This window comes from Herpailurus yagouaroundi, unplaced genomic scaffold (assembly GCF_014898765.1).
Source record: "Herpailurus yagouaroundi ecotype Mexico unplaced genomic scaffold, PumYag 195, whole genome shotgun sequence".
Lineage (NCBI taxonomy): Eukaryota > Metazoa > Chordata > Mammalia > Carnivora > Felidae > Herpailurus > Herpailurus yagouaroundi.
In genome coordinates this window covers 15,314,356-15,332,592 of record NW_024412426.1, presented here as the reverse complement: position 1 = coordinate 15,332,592, position 18,237 = coordinate 15,314,356, and the positions used below count along the sequence as shown (strand labels likewise).

The window sequence follows — 18,237 nt, the reverse complement described above, 5'->3', positions numbered from 1 at the left end:
TCATCACTCAGACATCGCACCTCAGCAATCTTGAATTCCCAAAGCCCACTTTCTGACTACTAGCTTCTAAACTTCTAGATCCTGCCTAGTTGTCCTGCTAAGTATGTCCTGTTAGAGGCCAATGGGAAAGTGACAAAAAACAAACAAACAAACAAACAAACAAAAACAAAACAACCAAACCAAACCAAAACAAAACTTTCCATATTTCTTATTCTTAATACTAGCAATCAACCCTGACGAATAATGGCGAGACATTCAGAAGCTATGATAGTCATCTTTATCCATATTGAGATGATGGGCAACTAGGAATATATTTTGGATTTATTTGTCTTTGCTCACAAGAGTCTTAAATAGGCTCTGGCGATTGTAACTGATGTCTTGGCACCTTGATTATACCAGAGGCAAAATGAAAATGGGCAAGTGTAACCTCTACATGTTGATCAATTACAATATTGCTCTCAGGGTAGTATGAGGACAGTGGAATCACTTTAAAAAAATCTCTCCTCTAGAATCATTTGGCCTTTTTTTTTTTTTTTTAATTGCATCTTTTGAGGACTCTTTAGAACCACAAAGCTAAGGAAGTGATCATTTTCTTTGGCTAGGGTGAAGTCACTTAGTGTTTCTATAGTTACTAGAGACACACAAAAATTGATTTGCTAAAGATTACCCCCTTCATAGATTGTGTTAGTTAATAGATAGTTGTACTGTGTATCCTAGACAGGGCCGGATTACTCAAAAGATGTGGTGTTTAGAACACTGGCAGACGTAGGAACACACAGAAAACACGTACAGCATTTTTAAGAGTTTGGTATTTGCCATGTCTAAAACAAGTTCTGTAGTGGTCATCACTGAAAAATAAATCAGGATTTTGTTGCTCTTTCTAACATTTTGTAAAAAAGTTTTTTTTAATTACATGGGGTGAGGTGGGCACCTGATTATTTTCAGTGCTTAGGACCTCTAAAGGTTTTAATTAGGCCCTGATGTCAGACGTCCTTGTGGGTTCCATCTGAGTGTTTTTATTCTTTTTGCATTCTTGTGTTTGCCAAGAAGAAATGACTGGTGGAGGTCTGTTTGTCTCTGGTCTGTTCAACTGCTTTCCCAAATGATATTGTCATTGGTTGGTACAAACAGTGACATTTTCAGAGACATGGGTCAGGTATAAAAAGCACTCACAAAACTCAGGATGATTCCTAAGCTTTTCTTGGTACTGATGAATGCCTAAGATCAGACAATTTCTAATTTATACCACCATCAAATATTGCTGGAGGAGAGTCAGTATTCCTTATGTTCTCTACATCACCCTCAGTTTCCCCATTTAAAATATTCTTTCTACCTGACCTGTTTCCAAACAATTCATGCCATAGCTTGTTTTTTTAAATCCAACTTCTTTGTACCCAAAATGCCATGAAACAAATAGCAGTCACCCAAGTACTTGAGGCTTGCTGTCCTATGCTCTTGAACAAAGACAATAAGAAAGTGGAGAAATAGTTCCTTTTAAATACAGGCCTCTTCTAGGGAATAGGGAATCCATTTCCTTTATTGCATTAGCTTCTGTTTAAGACTCAGGATGCAGGATGCTCTCTTGATGAGGGACAGACGAGGTTGAAAAGGGGAACATAGTGAGCAATGAGGAACAGCTGAGAGCTACAAAGATAGGGCTGTGCTCATATATAAATAGAAATGTTGCTGCTACCCTGATGAATCAGACCAGATGTTTCTCTGATGTCTCTGTTTGGTCCTTTGGTTTAGAAAAAAAAAAAAAGTATAATTTTGCTAAAATTATATGTGGGGCCAGGAATATGGCACAAATGCTTTAAGCTTAAATAATACGTAAAAGAATAAAATTACTTTGCTGAGAAAAACTTTATCAACAAGAAAATTATCCACTCAGAGAAGGACAGAGGAGAGCAGGAAGCAAACGATCTGTTGTTGGGGTCGATGCGTTGGGATTCAGGAGCTCTGCATTCTGACCCTTTCTCTGTCACTAGTTGTGTGACCTTGGGCAAGCCATGTCATACTCCTGGGTCTGGGTATGTTTATTTTTTTTTAATGAGGGCAGGAGGGGGAGAATGGGCGTTGCATGGCTGGGTTCACTGAATTGATTTATTTGATTTTACTTTATTTAAAAAAATGTTTTTCCATTATTTTTGAGAGAGAGAGAGGGAGAGAGAGAGAGAGAGAGAGAGAGGGAGCGTGCGTGCACTCACACGTGAGAGCGGGGGAGGGGCAGAGAACGATGTAGACAGAGAATCCCAAGTAGGCTCAGCAAGGTCCGCACAGAGCCCCATGAAGGGGCTTGAACTCACAAACTGTGAGATCATGACCCGAGCCGAAATCAAGAGTTGGATGCTCAACCGACAGAGCCACCCAGGTGCCCCAAATTGATTTTTTAAAGTGTCTTTTGCCCCAAACATTTATGAATCCAGCCAGGTTTTCTTTTTCAGTTTAATTTCTTGCTTCCTGGCTTCTGGTTTCATTGACGGGCTGATATGTGAAAGACACTGTGGGGGATGAACATGAATAATGCAAGCCCTCTGCCCTCTAGATGCTTATGACCTAATAGCAGATATTAGAGTTGCACAGAGGACTCTACCACAATATATACATGAGTGGTGCCAGCAGACAGACAGGAACAAATGCCATGGGAACTCAGAGGGGCAGAGATCATTGCCAGGTTGGAGGATAGGAAATGACTTGCTGGAGGAGGACACTGGCATTTACTTGGCAGGGGGAAGGGCAGCTTGAAGGTTGGCAAGTTTTTAGCCGGCAGAGATAGAGGAAAGGACATTACTGATATAAGAAACGAGGAGAAGCAAGGAACAAGGAAAGTGCTGAACGTATTTGGGGAATCCTGGGACATTTGTGCTGGCTGGATGCAGGCCATGGGTCAGGAAGCAATGGTGACTTGGGACTATCTGGTAGGCCCTTTTCATCTCGGTAGAACATACATTTTACTTAGCAGGTAGCAGGGAGCTGTTTTTTTGAACTTGGATGTGACCTGGTCTGAACTGTGCTTTAGGATAATTCACTTACTGCAGAATACAGGATAAACTGGAGGTAGAAAGGCCTCGGGGGAAGGAGGACAGCTCAAAAGCTAATGCTTTTAGCATGGTGAAAGCTAACCAGGCCTGAGGCAGAATGGTCACTAGGAATGGAAAGCAGGGGGTGGATTTATGCTAGCTAGGGTGGAGGAGAAGATTCAAAGGTAACTCCATGTTTAAGCAAGTCTGAGGTAGAACCTACTAGTTCCACTGACCCGAAAAGGAAATTCAAGGGCTCCTGGGTGGCTCAGTCGGTTGAGTTTCAGACTTCCGCTCAGGTCATAGTCTCACAGTTTATGAGTTTGAGCCCTTTCTCAGGCTCTCTGCTGTCAGCACGGAGCCTGCTTCAAATCCTCTGTCCCCCTGTCTCTCAGTACCTCCCCGGTTCATGCTCTTTCTCTCTCAAAAATAAATAAATGTTAGGAAAAAAAAAAAAAAAAAAAAGGAAAGTGAAGAAGGGAAGGGTGTTTGGGCAGGGGAAAAAGGGGCAGAGTTCACTTTCCATGCACTGAGTCTGAAGTACAGGAAGCATATCTTGGTGGAGGTATCCAACATTTAGAAACTCCTGACTGGACCTCAGTCCTGTGGATGGGGCTGGGGGTGGATGTGTTAAAGTCCACATTATCCAAGTGTGAGTTGAAACCACAGAAGTGAATAAATAGATCAACAGGGAATTGCAGACTGATGCAGGAGCAAGACAGACAAGGATCTTGACAAATGTCTAAGTTCTTCCCTTATGATGAACTGGGCATGGTCGGTGTTACAGGGTATAATCAGAAGAGCGCTGCCTCATTGTGTCCAAGGGGAAAGAGAATATTGAAAGGGAGCAGCTGGTGAACCGCACTTTAAATGCTGCATTACTGCTTGGGGGATTAGCTGCTTAGAAGTGGTGTCTAGAGAGCCTAAAAGGGACTGACTACAATAGTTAAGAGCACGTGTGATGAGGGAACCCCTTATATGTGTGTGTTTTCTGACAGGTGAACAGAGGAGAAAATTGGACACGTACTTAGTCCTCAGTTTGTGATAGCCAAGATTCCAAATCCTCATCTCTCAATACAGGCATCTTTTGAAAATTCACATTATGTGACTTTGCTGTTACGAAAGATCTATCTTAGTACCTGTTTTCACTAACCCAAAGAAATCCAAAGAGGATTTTCACTGTATGAAAAAAGGCGAACAGAAAAATAACGTTCAGTGTTTGCAGTGAGAGCCCATTAAACAGACAGCGGGCATCCTGACCAGTGAGAGTAGCGCCCCCACGCTCCTTCCCCTGAAACTACACTCAGCATCTCAGCATCAAGCCACCATAGCTTTGAACTGTGTCTGTGAGCATCTATGCTTATCTTGATTTATTTTGTGCATCCGTTAGCAAGAGGGGCTCTAACGTATCAGAAAAGCCTAAAATAGGTTATTTTTTAGGTCTGGGAATGCTCAAAAAAATTTCCCATATAGGGGCCCCTGGGTGGCTCAGTCGGTTAAGCATCTGACTTCGGCTCAGGTCATGATCGCATGGTTCGTGAGTTCGAGCCCCGCATCAAGCTCTACACTAACAGTGTGGAGCCTGCTTGGGATTCTCTCTCTCTCCCTCCCTTTCTCTCTGCCCCTACCCCACTTGTGCTCTCTCTCTCTCTCAAAATAAATAAACTGGAAAAAAATTTCCATATAAATTAATGGTATGTGCTTCATTGCTTTATGTCATTTCAGTTTAGGAAAGCTTTCACAGGTATGCTCTACATTAGGATAGAGAGAGGAAACCTGGATTGGGAATGTGTTCTCAGAAACCAAGGCCTCTTTCTTTTGAAAATCTCAGCCTATTACTTGGGGGAATTTATTAGTTTTTCTCCTTTGCGGTTCCCCAGTTTTTAGTTCCCACTTGTCCTGGGGCTTGGGTTTGATTCTTGGAGTTGAATTCCAACGACAATAAATATGTAGATCACCTCTGAGAGCTTAGTGTCTGAAACTCTAGAGGGAGGAAAGGAGGAGGGGGCAGTGCAGGCTGGGAAATGAGACTTTAGCTCTATTGTAGTTCACACACAAAGGCCTGTTTGCAAACTACAATGTAAACTAAGACTTTATCAGCCAAGGATTTATGTTCACATTAAGATCTGGGATTACACCAGGGAGATACCACTGGTATAAATCTAAGTAGGATTAACTGCTTTCCTGCTATGCAAATTAGTTTGTCACTTGTGTTTGTTTTTTCTTCAATAATTTTCTTAAGTGGTAATAGTTTGCAAAAACCATGGGATATTTGCTTTTGGCTCCACAACTGTTAGTACAACTCTACCCACCAAAGGGTGGTAAAATAACAAAAACCTTAAGGAATCCAGATCCATTAATGAATTAAAAATTTAGGAGACTAGTAACATAACCGGCTATGTTACTTTTAGGCAGTTTGCTTAATAGAATTCTATGTTTCAGTTTTTTTCATTGAGTAAATGGAGATTTAAAAAATATTGGTTCTGCTTATCTCACAGACCTATTGTTCAGGTTGCGAAGTATTTTCTCTTTAAGTTATAAACATTAGATAAATTCCAGACATACTATGACTTAGGCAATTAGATAATCACTGCGGCTAGTCTGGGGTCAGGATGGGGAGGTGAAGCAGGGACTGGGATTTGTAGAGTCTAGAAGAAGTAGGATTACTGAGGGGGCAGAAGCTTTTTCTTCAGCTCAACAATGGATGACGCCACCATGAGAATAAGATGGGGGGAGGGGGGAACTGTGAATGTTTCATACACCACTCCTAATGCTGCTTTGAGATAATTTCTTGGCTAAACAAATTCCTTACATATTGACTGATAAAGAGTGCTCAAATTTGTACACCTGATGCCCATTATCCACTTACTCTCTGACTTGTTAGCATGACTTCAGCAGTAATTTAGTATAAATAAAAATGCTCTAGCTCTGTTTAGTGCTGGGCCCTGTAATCTCCTAGCTTCAATACCTTCCCATGTCCACTCGAGACTGAAGAATACAATGATTTAGACTTGCAAATCCGACTGTGGAGTCAGTATGAAATCAGGGTTTTGGATAGTGGAAATGGTCCCTCCAATGCATCACCAAAGCATGCATCAGCAAATTTAATCACAAAAGGTTCTTGAGGGAACAAAGTTGAAATGAGCAGTATCATTGCAGACCTATTTGTAGTGGTGGTGGATTTGCCAGCTAACCTGGCTGTTCCTCAGTTTCCTCAACCATTAAAGGAGAGGTAGAATGAGCTTATCTCGAAGGTCACTTCCTGCTTTGAAATACTATTTCCCTAAACAGTTTGGAGAAAATTACAAAATGCATCCTCATAGCTCTTGATAAGCCCAAACAACACACCAGGATACCACAAGACCAGAAAACAAAAATATCCCGTTGTAGACCAGTCTTTGTGCAAAGTAGGAAGAAATGGGAGGGAAAATGCCCTCTCACAATGTGTTAAAAAACAACAACAACAACAAAAAAACATACTTGTGGAACTCCTGCTCCATTTCGAGCAGCATGTTCAAGAAACATTGTTGGAGACCTACTACGTGCGAGGCACTGGCTAAGTTGTTACTTTTCGATTTAAAAATTACTACTACTTTCCCAGCAATCTCTTTAACCTGAACCAGTGCCTTGCCCACAGCCTTGGGTGGGCAGAAAATTAAAGCCAAGGTCAAAGGAGACAGTCTCCAAACAGACCAAAAATAAAACGCATGTGATATCATTAGAAGGGGGGGGGGGGGAGAAAGCCAACATATTGCACAAAGATCAAAGGCAAAAAAAGAGAAACATGTTTGGTTAATACTGGGCTTTTGAGCATTTCTTGTGAGGCCCGTCCATCCATCCACACCACACTTCTTAACCCTGCTATTCTAAACCGATGACAAGTCCAGCTTCGGCGCGGACAGGGCGCAGAGCGCGGATCCCACAATCCAGACCCCGTTGCCAAGTCTCGTCTCTGGGAAGGAAGGAGGCGTTCCCCCAACGGCAACTGTAAAATAAAGCAGCCTCTCTAATCTCTTCCTCCAGTAAGAAAGAAATGTCGGTCCAAATAAATGAATACAGAAATAACTACGCGAAGGGAAAGGGGTGGGAAGAGGGGAAGGGAAGCTCTTTTCCTCGCTTTTTAAATTTCCCGCACCCCTCTTCTTCCCCGCCTCCCCGCGCCGTCCCCACTTTCCGCGGCAGCTGGCGGGACCCGCACCGCGCGCAGCCGGGCGGCCGGGCGCAGAGAGGGTCTTTGGCAAGAAGGCGGGACCGGCCGGATGAATAGCTCGGTGTCCGATTTTTCCTGCCTTCGGTGGCAGTTCCTCCTCCGCTTCGTTACTCGATTGCACACGCGGCCGGGCCCTCGGCCCTCGATTGCTCCGGCCTATCACCCTGGGATGCCGCCTGCCGCCGCCACCGCCGCGGCTGCCGGGCTTGTGGGATCGGTGGCGGAGCCGGAGCCGGAGCCGCGGCGCGAGCCGTGGCCTGAGAGTTAGGGGGCGGGCCGGCTCATTCCTGGGGTGGGGGCCGAGGACTGGCGGGCGAGAACCCGGGGCCACCGCCCCCCTTCCCCGAGGGAGCGGACCCTCCGAGCCTCTGAGGCGGCGGCGGCGGCGGCGGCGGGAGCCGGTCAGAGGGGGCGGCCCCTGGCGGCGACGCCCCCAGCCCTGCCCTGCCCGGCCCCACTGCATCCCCAGCCCTAGCGCGGTCTGGCCGCGAGAGACGCCGGCGAGGGCTGAGCGAGGCGGCTCCGCGGGGGCAGGCGGGCGAGCCGCCCCTCCCGGGTCCTTCCACGTCCCCTCCCGGGAGGGACCCACACCTGAGCCCGGACCCACCCCCGGCCGGGGCCACGCTGGATCCGCCTCCCGGCCTGGGTCCCGCCCGCTGGCTGCAGGTGGGCTGCAGCGCCCGAGCCGCGGGCAGTGGGCGGCGGGGAAGGAGGTGAGCCGCGTCGGTGCCGGCTGCCGCTCGGGTGCTTGCCCCCCGCCGCTGCGCTCTCTTCCTCCCCTTCCCGCAGGCAGGGCGCGGAGCCGCGCGCCCGCCCCGCCGCCGCCTTGTCCCTCCGGGGCACCATGGAGCTCTCCCCGTCGTCCGGAGGAGCCGCGGAGGCGCTGTCCTGGCCGGAGATGTTCCCCGGGCTGGAGTCCGACTCGCCGCTGCCTCCGGAGGAGCTGGAAGCGGTTGTCCCAGTCGGCGGGGCCGTGGCTGGAGGCATGTTGGATCGGATCCTGCTGGAGTCCGTGTGCCAGCAACAGAGCTGGGTCCGGGTATACGGTAAGGACCGCAGGCCACCCTAGAGGCTGGTGTTTCTTGCCTTTGCTCGCGCTGAAATTCATCCCTAGGCTCCAGTCCTGGCCTCAGTCCCCATCCATCGTGGGTCAGTCTCGCACATCCCTTTTTTGTTGCGGCGTGCGTTTGTAACAAGTTTCTCCAGACTGGCACTCGGGAGAGAGGTGTCCTTTCAGGACGGTCTATGGACCTTTCTCAGGCACCTGCAGGGAGTTTAAGGTGGAGTTGGGCTATGCAGACCCAGTTCTCAGGTGGTAACTTCAGGGGAACTGTCAACCGAAGTCTGATGGAACACACCATGGGATCAAGTGAACAGAGTTTCATGTCTGTTTCTTGAGGGGGGCAAGGCTGGAAGCCAAGATACCATGAAATAGCTTAGCAGTGGATAAGAAAATAAAATAGAATAACCAAAAATATTTATTGGGTGGGAACAGACTCATTCATCTCTAACCTCTTTCTGAACCTCACTCGCCCAAAGGCAATCACTTAGTCCAAGGGGTGTGGATTGTGTCAGATTGCACTATTGTTTCGGATTCTCTTTGTAAAGTGACTGGGTTGCTACTCAGCAAGTTAAAAGTGATGAACACACTAAAACTTTCCCTCTCTGCATTCCTAGTAACCACCTCGTTAATTAAAACTGAATGATGAGATTCTATTAGGGGGAGCCTTGTGGCGGCATCAAAACCAAGCTGGCTTTGAAAACTCAGAGCCCAAGGATTTATAGCCTGGTGATATTCAGGACTCGGCTGTGCCTTTCCAAAATCTTGAAATGTCAAGATGTTTATCACTTAGCTCACGTGAACACAAGACGTTAGTAATGTGGCTGAATGCAAGAGGGCAAATTTGAAGCACCTGGAGTCAAACACAGCCTTAAGATGTTATCCTCCAGTCACGTGCATCTGCACCTGTAGTGATCAAGTACATTACGCTTTTCTTTCTTCATCCTTCTGAAGAGGATATGTGTTTACTACTCAGGAGTGATCCAGACTTAGAAGTTATCTCTGTGGATAGTTCAGTTCATTTCAAGACTTCAAGTCCGTCCCTATCAGAAAGATCTCAGAACTAGGAGTCCAGAATTTGAGTTTTGTTCTTGATTCTGCCACTAAGTGGCTATGAGATTTGAGGTAGATAAGGTTACTTTTTTTTTTTAACCTCTGATTCTTCATCTGTAAAAGGGGTGAATTGGATTAAATAATCTCTTAATGGCCCTTTTAGCCCTAAGAATCTTGGAGCTCTTATAACCAATTCTTGAGGATTTATGTATGGGCCACTTTATATTTTGTATGATGTTTATAAGTGGTTTTTGATGTTATTCTAAGTAACTGAAAGAATTAAAGCAAAGAAGCAGGAGATGATGCAGGGCCACCCAGTTCATTCTCAGCAGATTAAAAACTTTAGGTGATTTTCCATCCACCTGCTGATCCCACTTATCAGATAGTTTGTAACAAAGGTTGTGTTGATGAGGATCTGAAGATGAGCTGGAGTTCGAGTATATTGTAGTTACACCATTTTCCCATTCTATCCTTTTCTATCCTTACTTCTTTGGCACATTGGTTTTTATGTAAAATTAGAGTTAGGGCCCCGTTACTGCAAGAATATGTGTATATGATAATTTAGTATTTCAGTGTCTAAAACTATTCTGTCTGGATATTCTAGACCTAGCACGAATTACTGTACTTTGCATGTATCCCATAAGAATATGTACATGTTTCTGTTATCCTTTTAAAGGGGTAGATTTGTGAGGGTGTGTGTGTATACATATATACGTGTATGTATGTGTGTATGTGTATTCTTAAGTATGTGTATATAAACATATATTCTCTTCTCACACACATATGTACTGGGCATTTCAGTGTCAACTTGCAGACTTTCCACTGCATTGTAACATTTTTGTCTTTCCTATTGATTAACTAGAGGTTGTTTTTATTTTGATTTTTTTTAATGTTTATTTATTTTTGAGAGAGACAGAGACAGAATGTAAGTGGGTTGGGGCAGAGAGAGAGAGAGGCAGGCACAGAATCTGAAGCAGGCTCCAGGGCTCCGAGCTGTCAGCACAGAGCCTGACGCGGGGCTCGAACTCACGAGCTGTGAGATCATGACCTGAGCCGAAGTCGGACGCTCAACCGACTGAGCCACCCAGGCGCCCCTAGAGGTTGTTTTTATTTACTGTTTAGTACTACTATCCCTCCCTCAAGGCAGCTCATCCTGGATAGTACTTTGTTGTCTTGAGTTTGATATAAATATCCCAAAAGTATCGGAATGATTCTTGGCTTTTCTGTGTCCTTAGCTAGTTTTTAAGTTGTCTGTTGCATAACTTTGAAAAGCTTTGAAGTGAAAATAATAGCATGTAGAAAATCGACTTGGAAAACACTAGTTCATTTTGTTTTGTTTACTTGTTTGTCTTACGTGTTCAAAATCCTGATTGTTTTGGAGCATTTGGGTTCTTCTACACAATTTAAGGAGATGAATGAGTTTGGTCTGATGTTTTTAAAAGAAATTCAGAAACTGGGAATCCAGTCTAGAGTATACAACTGGGGATTGAGAACTGGGGTTTTCAATCTGTCTTTGCCACAAATTGGTTGTCTAACTTTGGGTAAGTAATTTTAACTTCGTGGCTCTAGGTTTCTACATAAAATGTAGAATCTGGAGTAATTGGTATCTGTGGTCCATTTTAGCCTTACAGTTGTCTGATTCTGTGGCCTGCCCTATTATTTTACCTACAACTTGGCCTACCAATTCCAGTCTGACTCTTGGGGACAGGCATCAAGAAAGCCCTTAATAAGTTTAAATCATGATTGTCACGGGCTTCTGGGGAGCACTTTTATCAAAAGGTCAGTGAACTTAGTTTTGTAAAGCAGGAATGTTGAGGGCAGATGTATATTTGTTTGAAGTGTTTGGCAAGATAGGAAGGTGGGGAATGGGGTCTTGCTCAGGTGTAGCTCATCTGGTTTTGAGCCCTAACCTGAAATAGCCATGTGGATTTTAAAAGTGCAAAGTAAGGAAGGAGCTGTATTAAGTGCTCCTGGCTTCTGGCTATGGTTCACATCTTCTATAGTATACTTATGTTTGAAATCAATATGCAAACAAACAAACAAATGGCAGTAACAGTCCCCCCCTCCCCGTCCCCACCTAATGCCTTAACAGAAACTTTTGAAAACAATATTTTATTAGTTTGCCTCATGAAATTTGAAGACTAGGCACTGTTTTAAGTTTGCTGTTGACTATTTTGTTAATGATACGTCTATTTGGAGTTTTGTGTATTGCCAGGATTGGAAAACTTTGTCTGGAATATGTCAGAGCCTTATAATAGGTAGATGTATATTTAGAACACAAATGCGTGTCTTTGAGACATAACTAAGAGAACATATTTATGCTGCCCTATCCTTCATTTCCTTTTAGTTATAAAATGTTTCATTTGTTTATTATAGTATTATAATAAATTGTGCCCATGCCCTGTCAAGACTATAAAATGTTTGACACCAGGAAGTCTGTCTAGTTTGTCTTTGTATTCCTATCTTGCCAGCCCCTTCATTGTCACTGTGTCTAGCAGATTGGTACCTTGCTCATAGTCAGTGTCTGTTGAATGACGATCCATCTGTCCTATGACCATCCATATCCCAACCTGACTGACTGACCGTTATGGGTGGCAGAGTAGCTTAAACAAAGGCATGCCACAAACAGCTAAATATGGATGCAGAATCCAAGAGCATCAAATGCAGAACATTTTTCAGATATTTATAGCCTCAAAGCAAAGTCAATTGGCTGTAAAAGCACAGCAGCCTAGCAAAAGGAAACGGGAGCGGCAAAGCCAGCCTCCCTGTCTGTGCTTTCTGGTAAACAATGAGAACATTAAAATTAACTGCTTTACCATGAATGGATGGCGAGTGCAGGTCACTGGGAGCAACTGAAGATACCAGTCTCCAGTAGTACATGCATTGGAGCTTTACCCCCGTCAGCACAACAGGTCTGCAAGTGTATGTACAGATGTGCTCTCCGATAACTAGAGGGAAAATACAGTTACCACACTAAAGTGCTCACCAAGAAACCATAGTTTTGATTTTAATAGTATAAGCAGGACTCTCTAACGTATTCACTTAATAGAATGAATAATATCAATATCATTGCTTACCATTAAGCTAGCATGTAGCTCATTATTTATTGATGACTGATAGGGATCTGCTGGAGATTTTCTAAAGGCTTGTACTATTTCAGCAAGCAGAAGAAGGGAGACTTAATCATACTGCATCCTATCCCGTATAATTCTAGAAATGTGACTGAGAATTTGGCAGGAATTTCTCATGGACTAGACAGGAGTTAAGGGGGGAGGCAGAAGTTTTCCCTGTTTATAGTAAATAATTTTGCTTATGTTTCATGAATTAAGACAAAGGATGAGATATGTTTCATTGCATTTTTAGAGAATATGTCTGTCTTTGCTTAAAACATTGCAACCCGTTAACAAGTCCAGGAAGTTGTTTCATTTTGGTCCAGTATGAATTAGATGTGACCAACTCACTGGTTTTATACAGAATGTTCTCAACATAATTAACTTTGAATATTCTCAGTGAATCACTTATTCTTACATGTCTTAACTATGTACCCCCTGCATGACTTCTGTGTTGTATTAATGTGTGGATGAATGAATTTGTTCAACCAAGTTTTGTGTGCTCTAGCTAATTGATTGTTTGAATAAAATCAGTGAATGTGTACCCAATACATCCCCAAACATGTTCATGTCACTTAAGTGTTCTAATTTCCTCAAATACTGTAAATTGAACTTTTGTAATTATAAATATTTTACCAATTCTTGGGATTTTAAGTTTGAGTTCAATACTTAGGATGTGGTATTAGCTTTGAATGTTGACACATTAATTTACCATGATTTCCAAATAAATTTTATGTACATTAGGAGTAGAAAATTGTTCATTGAAGTAAGAGAGAATGATCAAGAATGCTTAGGCATATACTGTTTATGCTTCTCCCTTTTTTCCTTTGAGAGAAAACTTGTAAATCTCACTTAAATTGTATATTCTGTCTGGGGCACCTGGGTGGCTCAGTTGGTTGAGCGTCCAACTTTGGCTCAAGTCATGATCTCACAGTTTGTGAGTTTGAGCCCTGTGTTGGGCTCTGTGCTGACAGCTCAGAGCCTGGAGCCTGCTTTGGATTCTGTGTCTCCCTCTCTCTCTGCCCCTCCCCTGCTTGCATTCCATCACTCTTTCTCAGAAATAAACATTAAAAAAATGAAAAAAAATAAAATGTATATTCTGTTAATATTTACAGACATGGACAATTTCCTTTATTGTAGCTTAGTACTTTTCTACTCTCTGTCATGTTGGTTTATTGCTATTTCATTTTCAAAGAATGGCAGTATTTTTGAAGAATAGAACTATATACATTTATAATCTCTTTTCCATAACCATTTGGACTACAGTGTTTCAAAATTCACAAAAATTTTTTTGATTTTAGAAAATATGGTGTACATATAATGACATAAACCCCTTAATTGAGTCTGTAGCAGTATCCAGGAATCAGTCATGTTAATACCTCTGTAGTTAAGTAAGTAAAAATCCACACTAAGTATGGTATAAGACTATAAATAGTGTTATGTAGGGTGAAGGTCACATTTTACTGCTGAAGAAATTATGGAGAAAGCGTTTTCAGAGCTTTTTGGATTTAGGAATTATGGGTATGGAGTTGAGGATATGTGTATGTTTTCTGACAAATAATACAAAGTTCTAGAATGCACCTGTTTGGGAATAGTTCACTTATTATTTTTTTTTGAGAATCGTTATAAGGATTGCCTTTATCTTTTCTACATCATAAAATTCAGCACATACACTTTAAAAAATGATGTACAATTGTGTCTCATGTTGAATGAAATAAATTGATTTGCTAAGAAAAAAAAGGAATTCACATGACAGAGCAAGTTTTACTGAGATTCCTAAGGAAGTGGTGGCAAGGCAGTGGTTTCTAATGCTTTCTTTCATTAGAAAGAAGGATGAGGTAAGTTGAACCCGAGGATTTATGTAATTGTTCTTTGCAGTTGCTCTCTTCAGTAGCACAGAGTGATTTGATCACCTTTTAAAGTAGGTGAACCACAAAAAAACATTCAACTAATGCCTGAGTTAATCCAGAAAAAATTTAGTTGTCTGTTCCCTGTCCCTCCCTATTGGAATAACTTTTAAGTAACTAGAGAGGTGTTTGGTCTTGTAAACCAGGAGGAGGAGTTGGAAGTGTGCTGAGGGCACTACTGAAATTGCTTCACCTTGTGTTGGCAGAGGGATAATTGCTCTCTGATGTTTGTAAAGACACCTTTCTTCCCAAAGGCTATCAAGTGCTTCGCAAGACCTATAGGTAGAGAACGCTTTACAAATCTAATGTAGCTTATTTTCTAATGATAAGGTAGCCATCAAGAAATATTCACTATGAAGGTGGCAGAGGAAAAGATGTGCAGTGGGTAGTGTTAGTGAGTCTACTGTAAACAAAAATAAAAACTGAATCCTTGAAGGCATGACAGAACTTCCTTTGCTAGGTCGTGCTGCACAGCTTAGCATCTTCCTTATCTCTACAGCAGGGTTCCCATGTTAGGAGTCTGAGTTTTGCCTTCCCTGACCAAGTGTTGGTGACAATTAGTTGCCCAAGTCTCCTTTGCTCCTAAGAATCCAGTTTAGATCCTGATTGCATTCTTATTCTTCCATAATTTGTCTTCAACGTTGCTCGCGTTCCCATCGTGTCATTTTCAGTAGGATTTCTAACAGTCCCTCTTAACTGACTCCTGAGTCTAAAAAATTGGTAATACTTGCAGATACTGTTTGGGAGAGCAAACATTTACAAAGGAGAATGTTTAACATAAGGCAAGAGAACAAAATTCAAAAGAATAGTGTGGGAAGTTAAAAAGAAACTTGAAAGTTGATAGTCCTAAATATTTTTCAAAACAATCCTTTAGGTTACCTCATTAAGGAAACTGGCTCAGGAAGTTTAGCTTATTCCCAAAATTGGAGACAAATTCCACAGTTTGTCAGGATTAGAACTCTAACCTCAGATTCCTCAGCCTCTTGTTTTAGCTCCTAGATCTTACTGCTTTCCCTTAGGGAGATGGCCTTTCAAAGCTGAAGGTCAGGAAAACTCGACAGTGAGAAATACCAGATTGTTAGTTTCACAGTCTTTAAGGGAAATGCTGGAAGTACCATTACCTAGGTAACAGAAAACAAAAATGGACAAAACATTCAGAAAGTAGGAGGATGAGAATAATCTCATAGTGATTGTTAGAGGTAGAGCAGAGGAATGTTTAGATATGTTTCATCTCTAAATTTTTTGTCCATAAATTCTTTAAACTTTTTTTTTTTTTTTTTTTAATTAGGCTCCATACATACCCAATGTGGGGCTTGAACTCACAATCCTAAGATCAAGAGTTGGATACTCTACTGACTAAGCCAGCCAGGTGCCCCATCCATAAAGTTTATTTTGCAGTTGCAAGTAATGTTTTAAGGAAATTTGAATGTTTCATTTATGATACTTACAACCCTGGGTAATACCTAATAACTTTCTACCTTTTAATTTCTGACCTCTCTGATTCATATCATTAAAATTTTAATACCTTTTTTCTTATTATGAATATAATAGTGCTTAATGTAAAGAATTTGAGTTGTAGGAAAATGCAAAGAAAATTAAAGTTACCTGTAGTTATACCTTTTAGAGATAACTGTTCTTTTAATATTCTGTTGTATTTTATCCCAGTCTTTTCTGTGTAAAAATGTACTTTTTAAAATATGTTTGGTATCATATTGCATATATTTTTTTTAATATTTATTTTTAAATATTTGTTTTGTTTTGAGAGAGAGAGAGAGAGAATGAATGGGGGAAGAGCAGAGAGGGAGACACAGAAGGCTCCAGGCTCTGAGCTGTTAGCACAGAACTCAACACGGGCCTTGAACCCATAAACCACGAGATCATGACCTGAGCCAAAGTAGGATGCTTAACTGAGCCACCCAGGAGCCCCACATATATATTTTTTAGAGTTTATTTATTTATTTTGGGAGAGAGAGAACAAGCAGGGGAGGGGCAGAGAGAAAGGGAGAGAGAGAATCCCAAGCAGGCTCTGCACTGTCAGTGCAAAGCACCATGTGGACTTCGAACCCACTACCTGAGTCAAAATCAGGAGTCCCATGCTTAACCGATTGAGCCACCCAGGCGCCCCTCATGTCGTGTATATTGTAAATCTTGCCTCTTTTCTAACTGTAATATCTTAGGTTTTTGAAAATGTTTAAAGTTTTTTCAAACATATTTTTGTTTTTAAATTTTATTTAATTTTTTTAATGTTTATTTACCTTAGCACAAGCAGGGGAGGGGGAGAGAAAGAGGGAGACACAGAATCCGAAGCAGGCTCCAGGCTCCAAGTTGTCAGCACAGAGCCAGATGTGGGGCTCGAACCCACGAACCATGAGATCATGACCTGAGCCAAAGTTGGCCGCTTAACCAACTGAGCCACCCAGGCTCCCCTGTTTTTAAATTTTATTAAAAAAATAAGTATAACAGGCACCTGGGTGGCTCATTCGGTTAAGCGTCTAACATCAGCTCAGGTCATGATCTCACGGTTTGTGAGTTTGAGCCCCACATCAGGCTCTGTGCTGTCAGCGCAGAGCCCACTTCAGATCCTCTGTCTCCCTCTCTCTCTGCCCCTGTCCCACTTGCTCTCAAAAATAAACATTAGGAAAAATAAAAAGGTATAACATTTCCTTCTTTCAATATTTGGAAGATATAAAAGGATATTCTGTGAGGTCTCTCTAACCCCTCCTCCCCACCCTTCACTTACCGTCTGGCAGGCAATCATTGTTCGCACAATCAATAAACGTTTGAAATTCTTGTATATCCTTCCATACCTATTCCCTGCACAGAGAAACAGATAAATAGGTATGTAGAAACTCTGCCAAGATTGGGGTCCAAAAAAATTTCGTTGACAAAAACGCAAGGTCATGTTTTTTTCCGAGGTTAATGAATGGACTGGACAAAGGAAGTTGGCTGGGAGTTCTGGGGTCTGGAGCCAGCTGTTAATTGCTTTGTATTTGAATTGATATCATCATAGTTTTTACCGTGCGTATGCTTTCTTCTCCTTTTTGACACAAATGATAACCCGTTATAGGAATTTATCTGCACCTTGTGTTATTCCTGCCTCACATTCCCTCTCTATACACACTTACCGATATATTTTTGATATAGTTTCCTGTCAGTGTATAAAGCAGCTCCTCATTCTTTTTGTGGCTGTGTAATGCCTGAATGAATCACAATTTATTTAACCAGTCCCCAGATTTGCTGGTACAAGTGATAGTGCAGGGAATAATCTTGAATACAAATCATTTTGCTTGTGTATGAATATTTTTGTAAAAAAAATTCACAGAATCATTATCAAAGATATGTATACTTGTAATTTTGAAAGATAATCCCAAATTGCTCTTCTTACAGGTTGTAACTATTTATATTTCACCAGCAGTGTATGAGAGTGCCCATCTCTCTACACATAGGGAATTATCAAGATTTTTTGATTCTGACAATCTAAATGATAAAAATAGTTGAATTTTTTCTATCTCTTACATTGATTATCTCACAGAGGCATTTAAAAATATCCTTTTCTGTGCATTGTACATATCTTTTGCCCATTTTTACTGGTTATTGGGTCTTTTTCCTAGTGATTTGTAGGAACTCTTATATTAAATAAGGAGGTTTTTATCTGTGATGAGTTGCCAATATTTTCATTTGTCTTCCCCCCCATGAGAAAATAATTTTTATGCATTTGAATGTATCAGTCTTTTCTTTTATGGCTTTTTGATTTTATGTTACAGTTAGTATGGCCTTTCCTAGGCTGAGGTTATAAAATAATTCTTCCACGATTTGTCCAGTACTTCTTTGCTTTCATTTTTTAAATTTAAATCTTTGATCCATTTGGAATTCATTC

General features: G+C 41.9%; 1 protein-coding gene and 1 long non-coding RNA gene across 8 annotated transcripts in view; one reads left to right on the top strand and one right to left on the bottom strand.

Moving 5' to 3' along the window:
* The window catches only part of LOC121011887 (uncharacterized), a 65,748-nt gene that overhangs the window by 14,778 nt on the left and 32,733 nt on the right, over positions 1-18,237 (bottom strand). For 2 of the 5 annotated variants that reach the window (XR_005781825.1, XR_005781829.1), the window contains exons 2-3: positions 17,101-17,174; positions 12,160-12,291 (exon numbers count right to left, since the gene is read on the bottom strand). This is a non-coding gene — a long non-coding RNA (uncharacterized LOC121011887). Of the gene's footprint in view, positions 1-12,159; positions 12,653-12,900; positions 13,323-17,100; positions 17,175-18,237 lie in introns of those variants that run through there. The other 3 variants (XR_005781827.1, XR_005781828.1, XR_005781830.1) reach the window with 2 other exon arrangements.
* Positions 7,969-18,237, top strand: part of RASAL2 (RAS protein activator like 2) — a 379,294-nt gene continuing 369,025 nt past the window's right edge. Inside the window, exon 1 of one of the 3 annotated variants that reach the window (XM_040446672.1) lies at positions 7,969-8,276. In XM_040446672.1, coding sequence (XP_040302606.1) covers positions 8,075-8,276 — 202 coding nt within the window. In that variant the 5' untranslated portion in view covers positions 7,969-8,074. The remainder of the gene's footprint in view (positions 8,277-18,237) is intronic. The other 2 variants (XM_040446673.1, XM_040446674.1) reach the window with 2 other exon arrangements.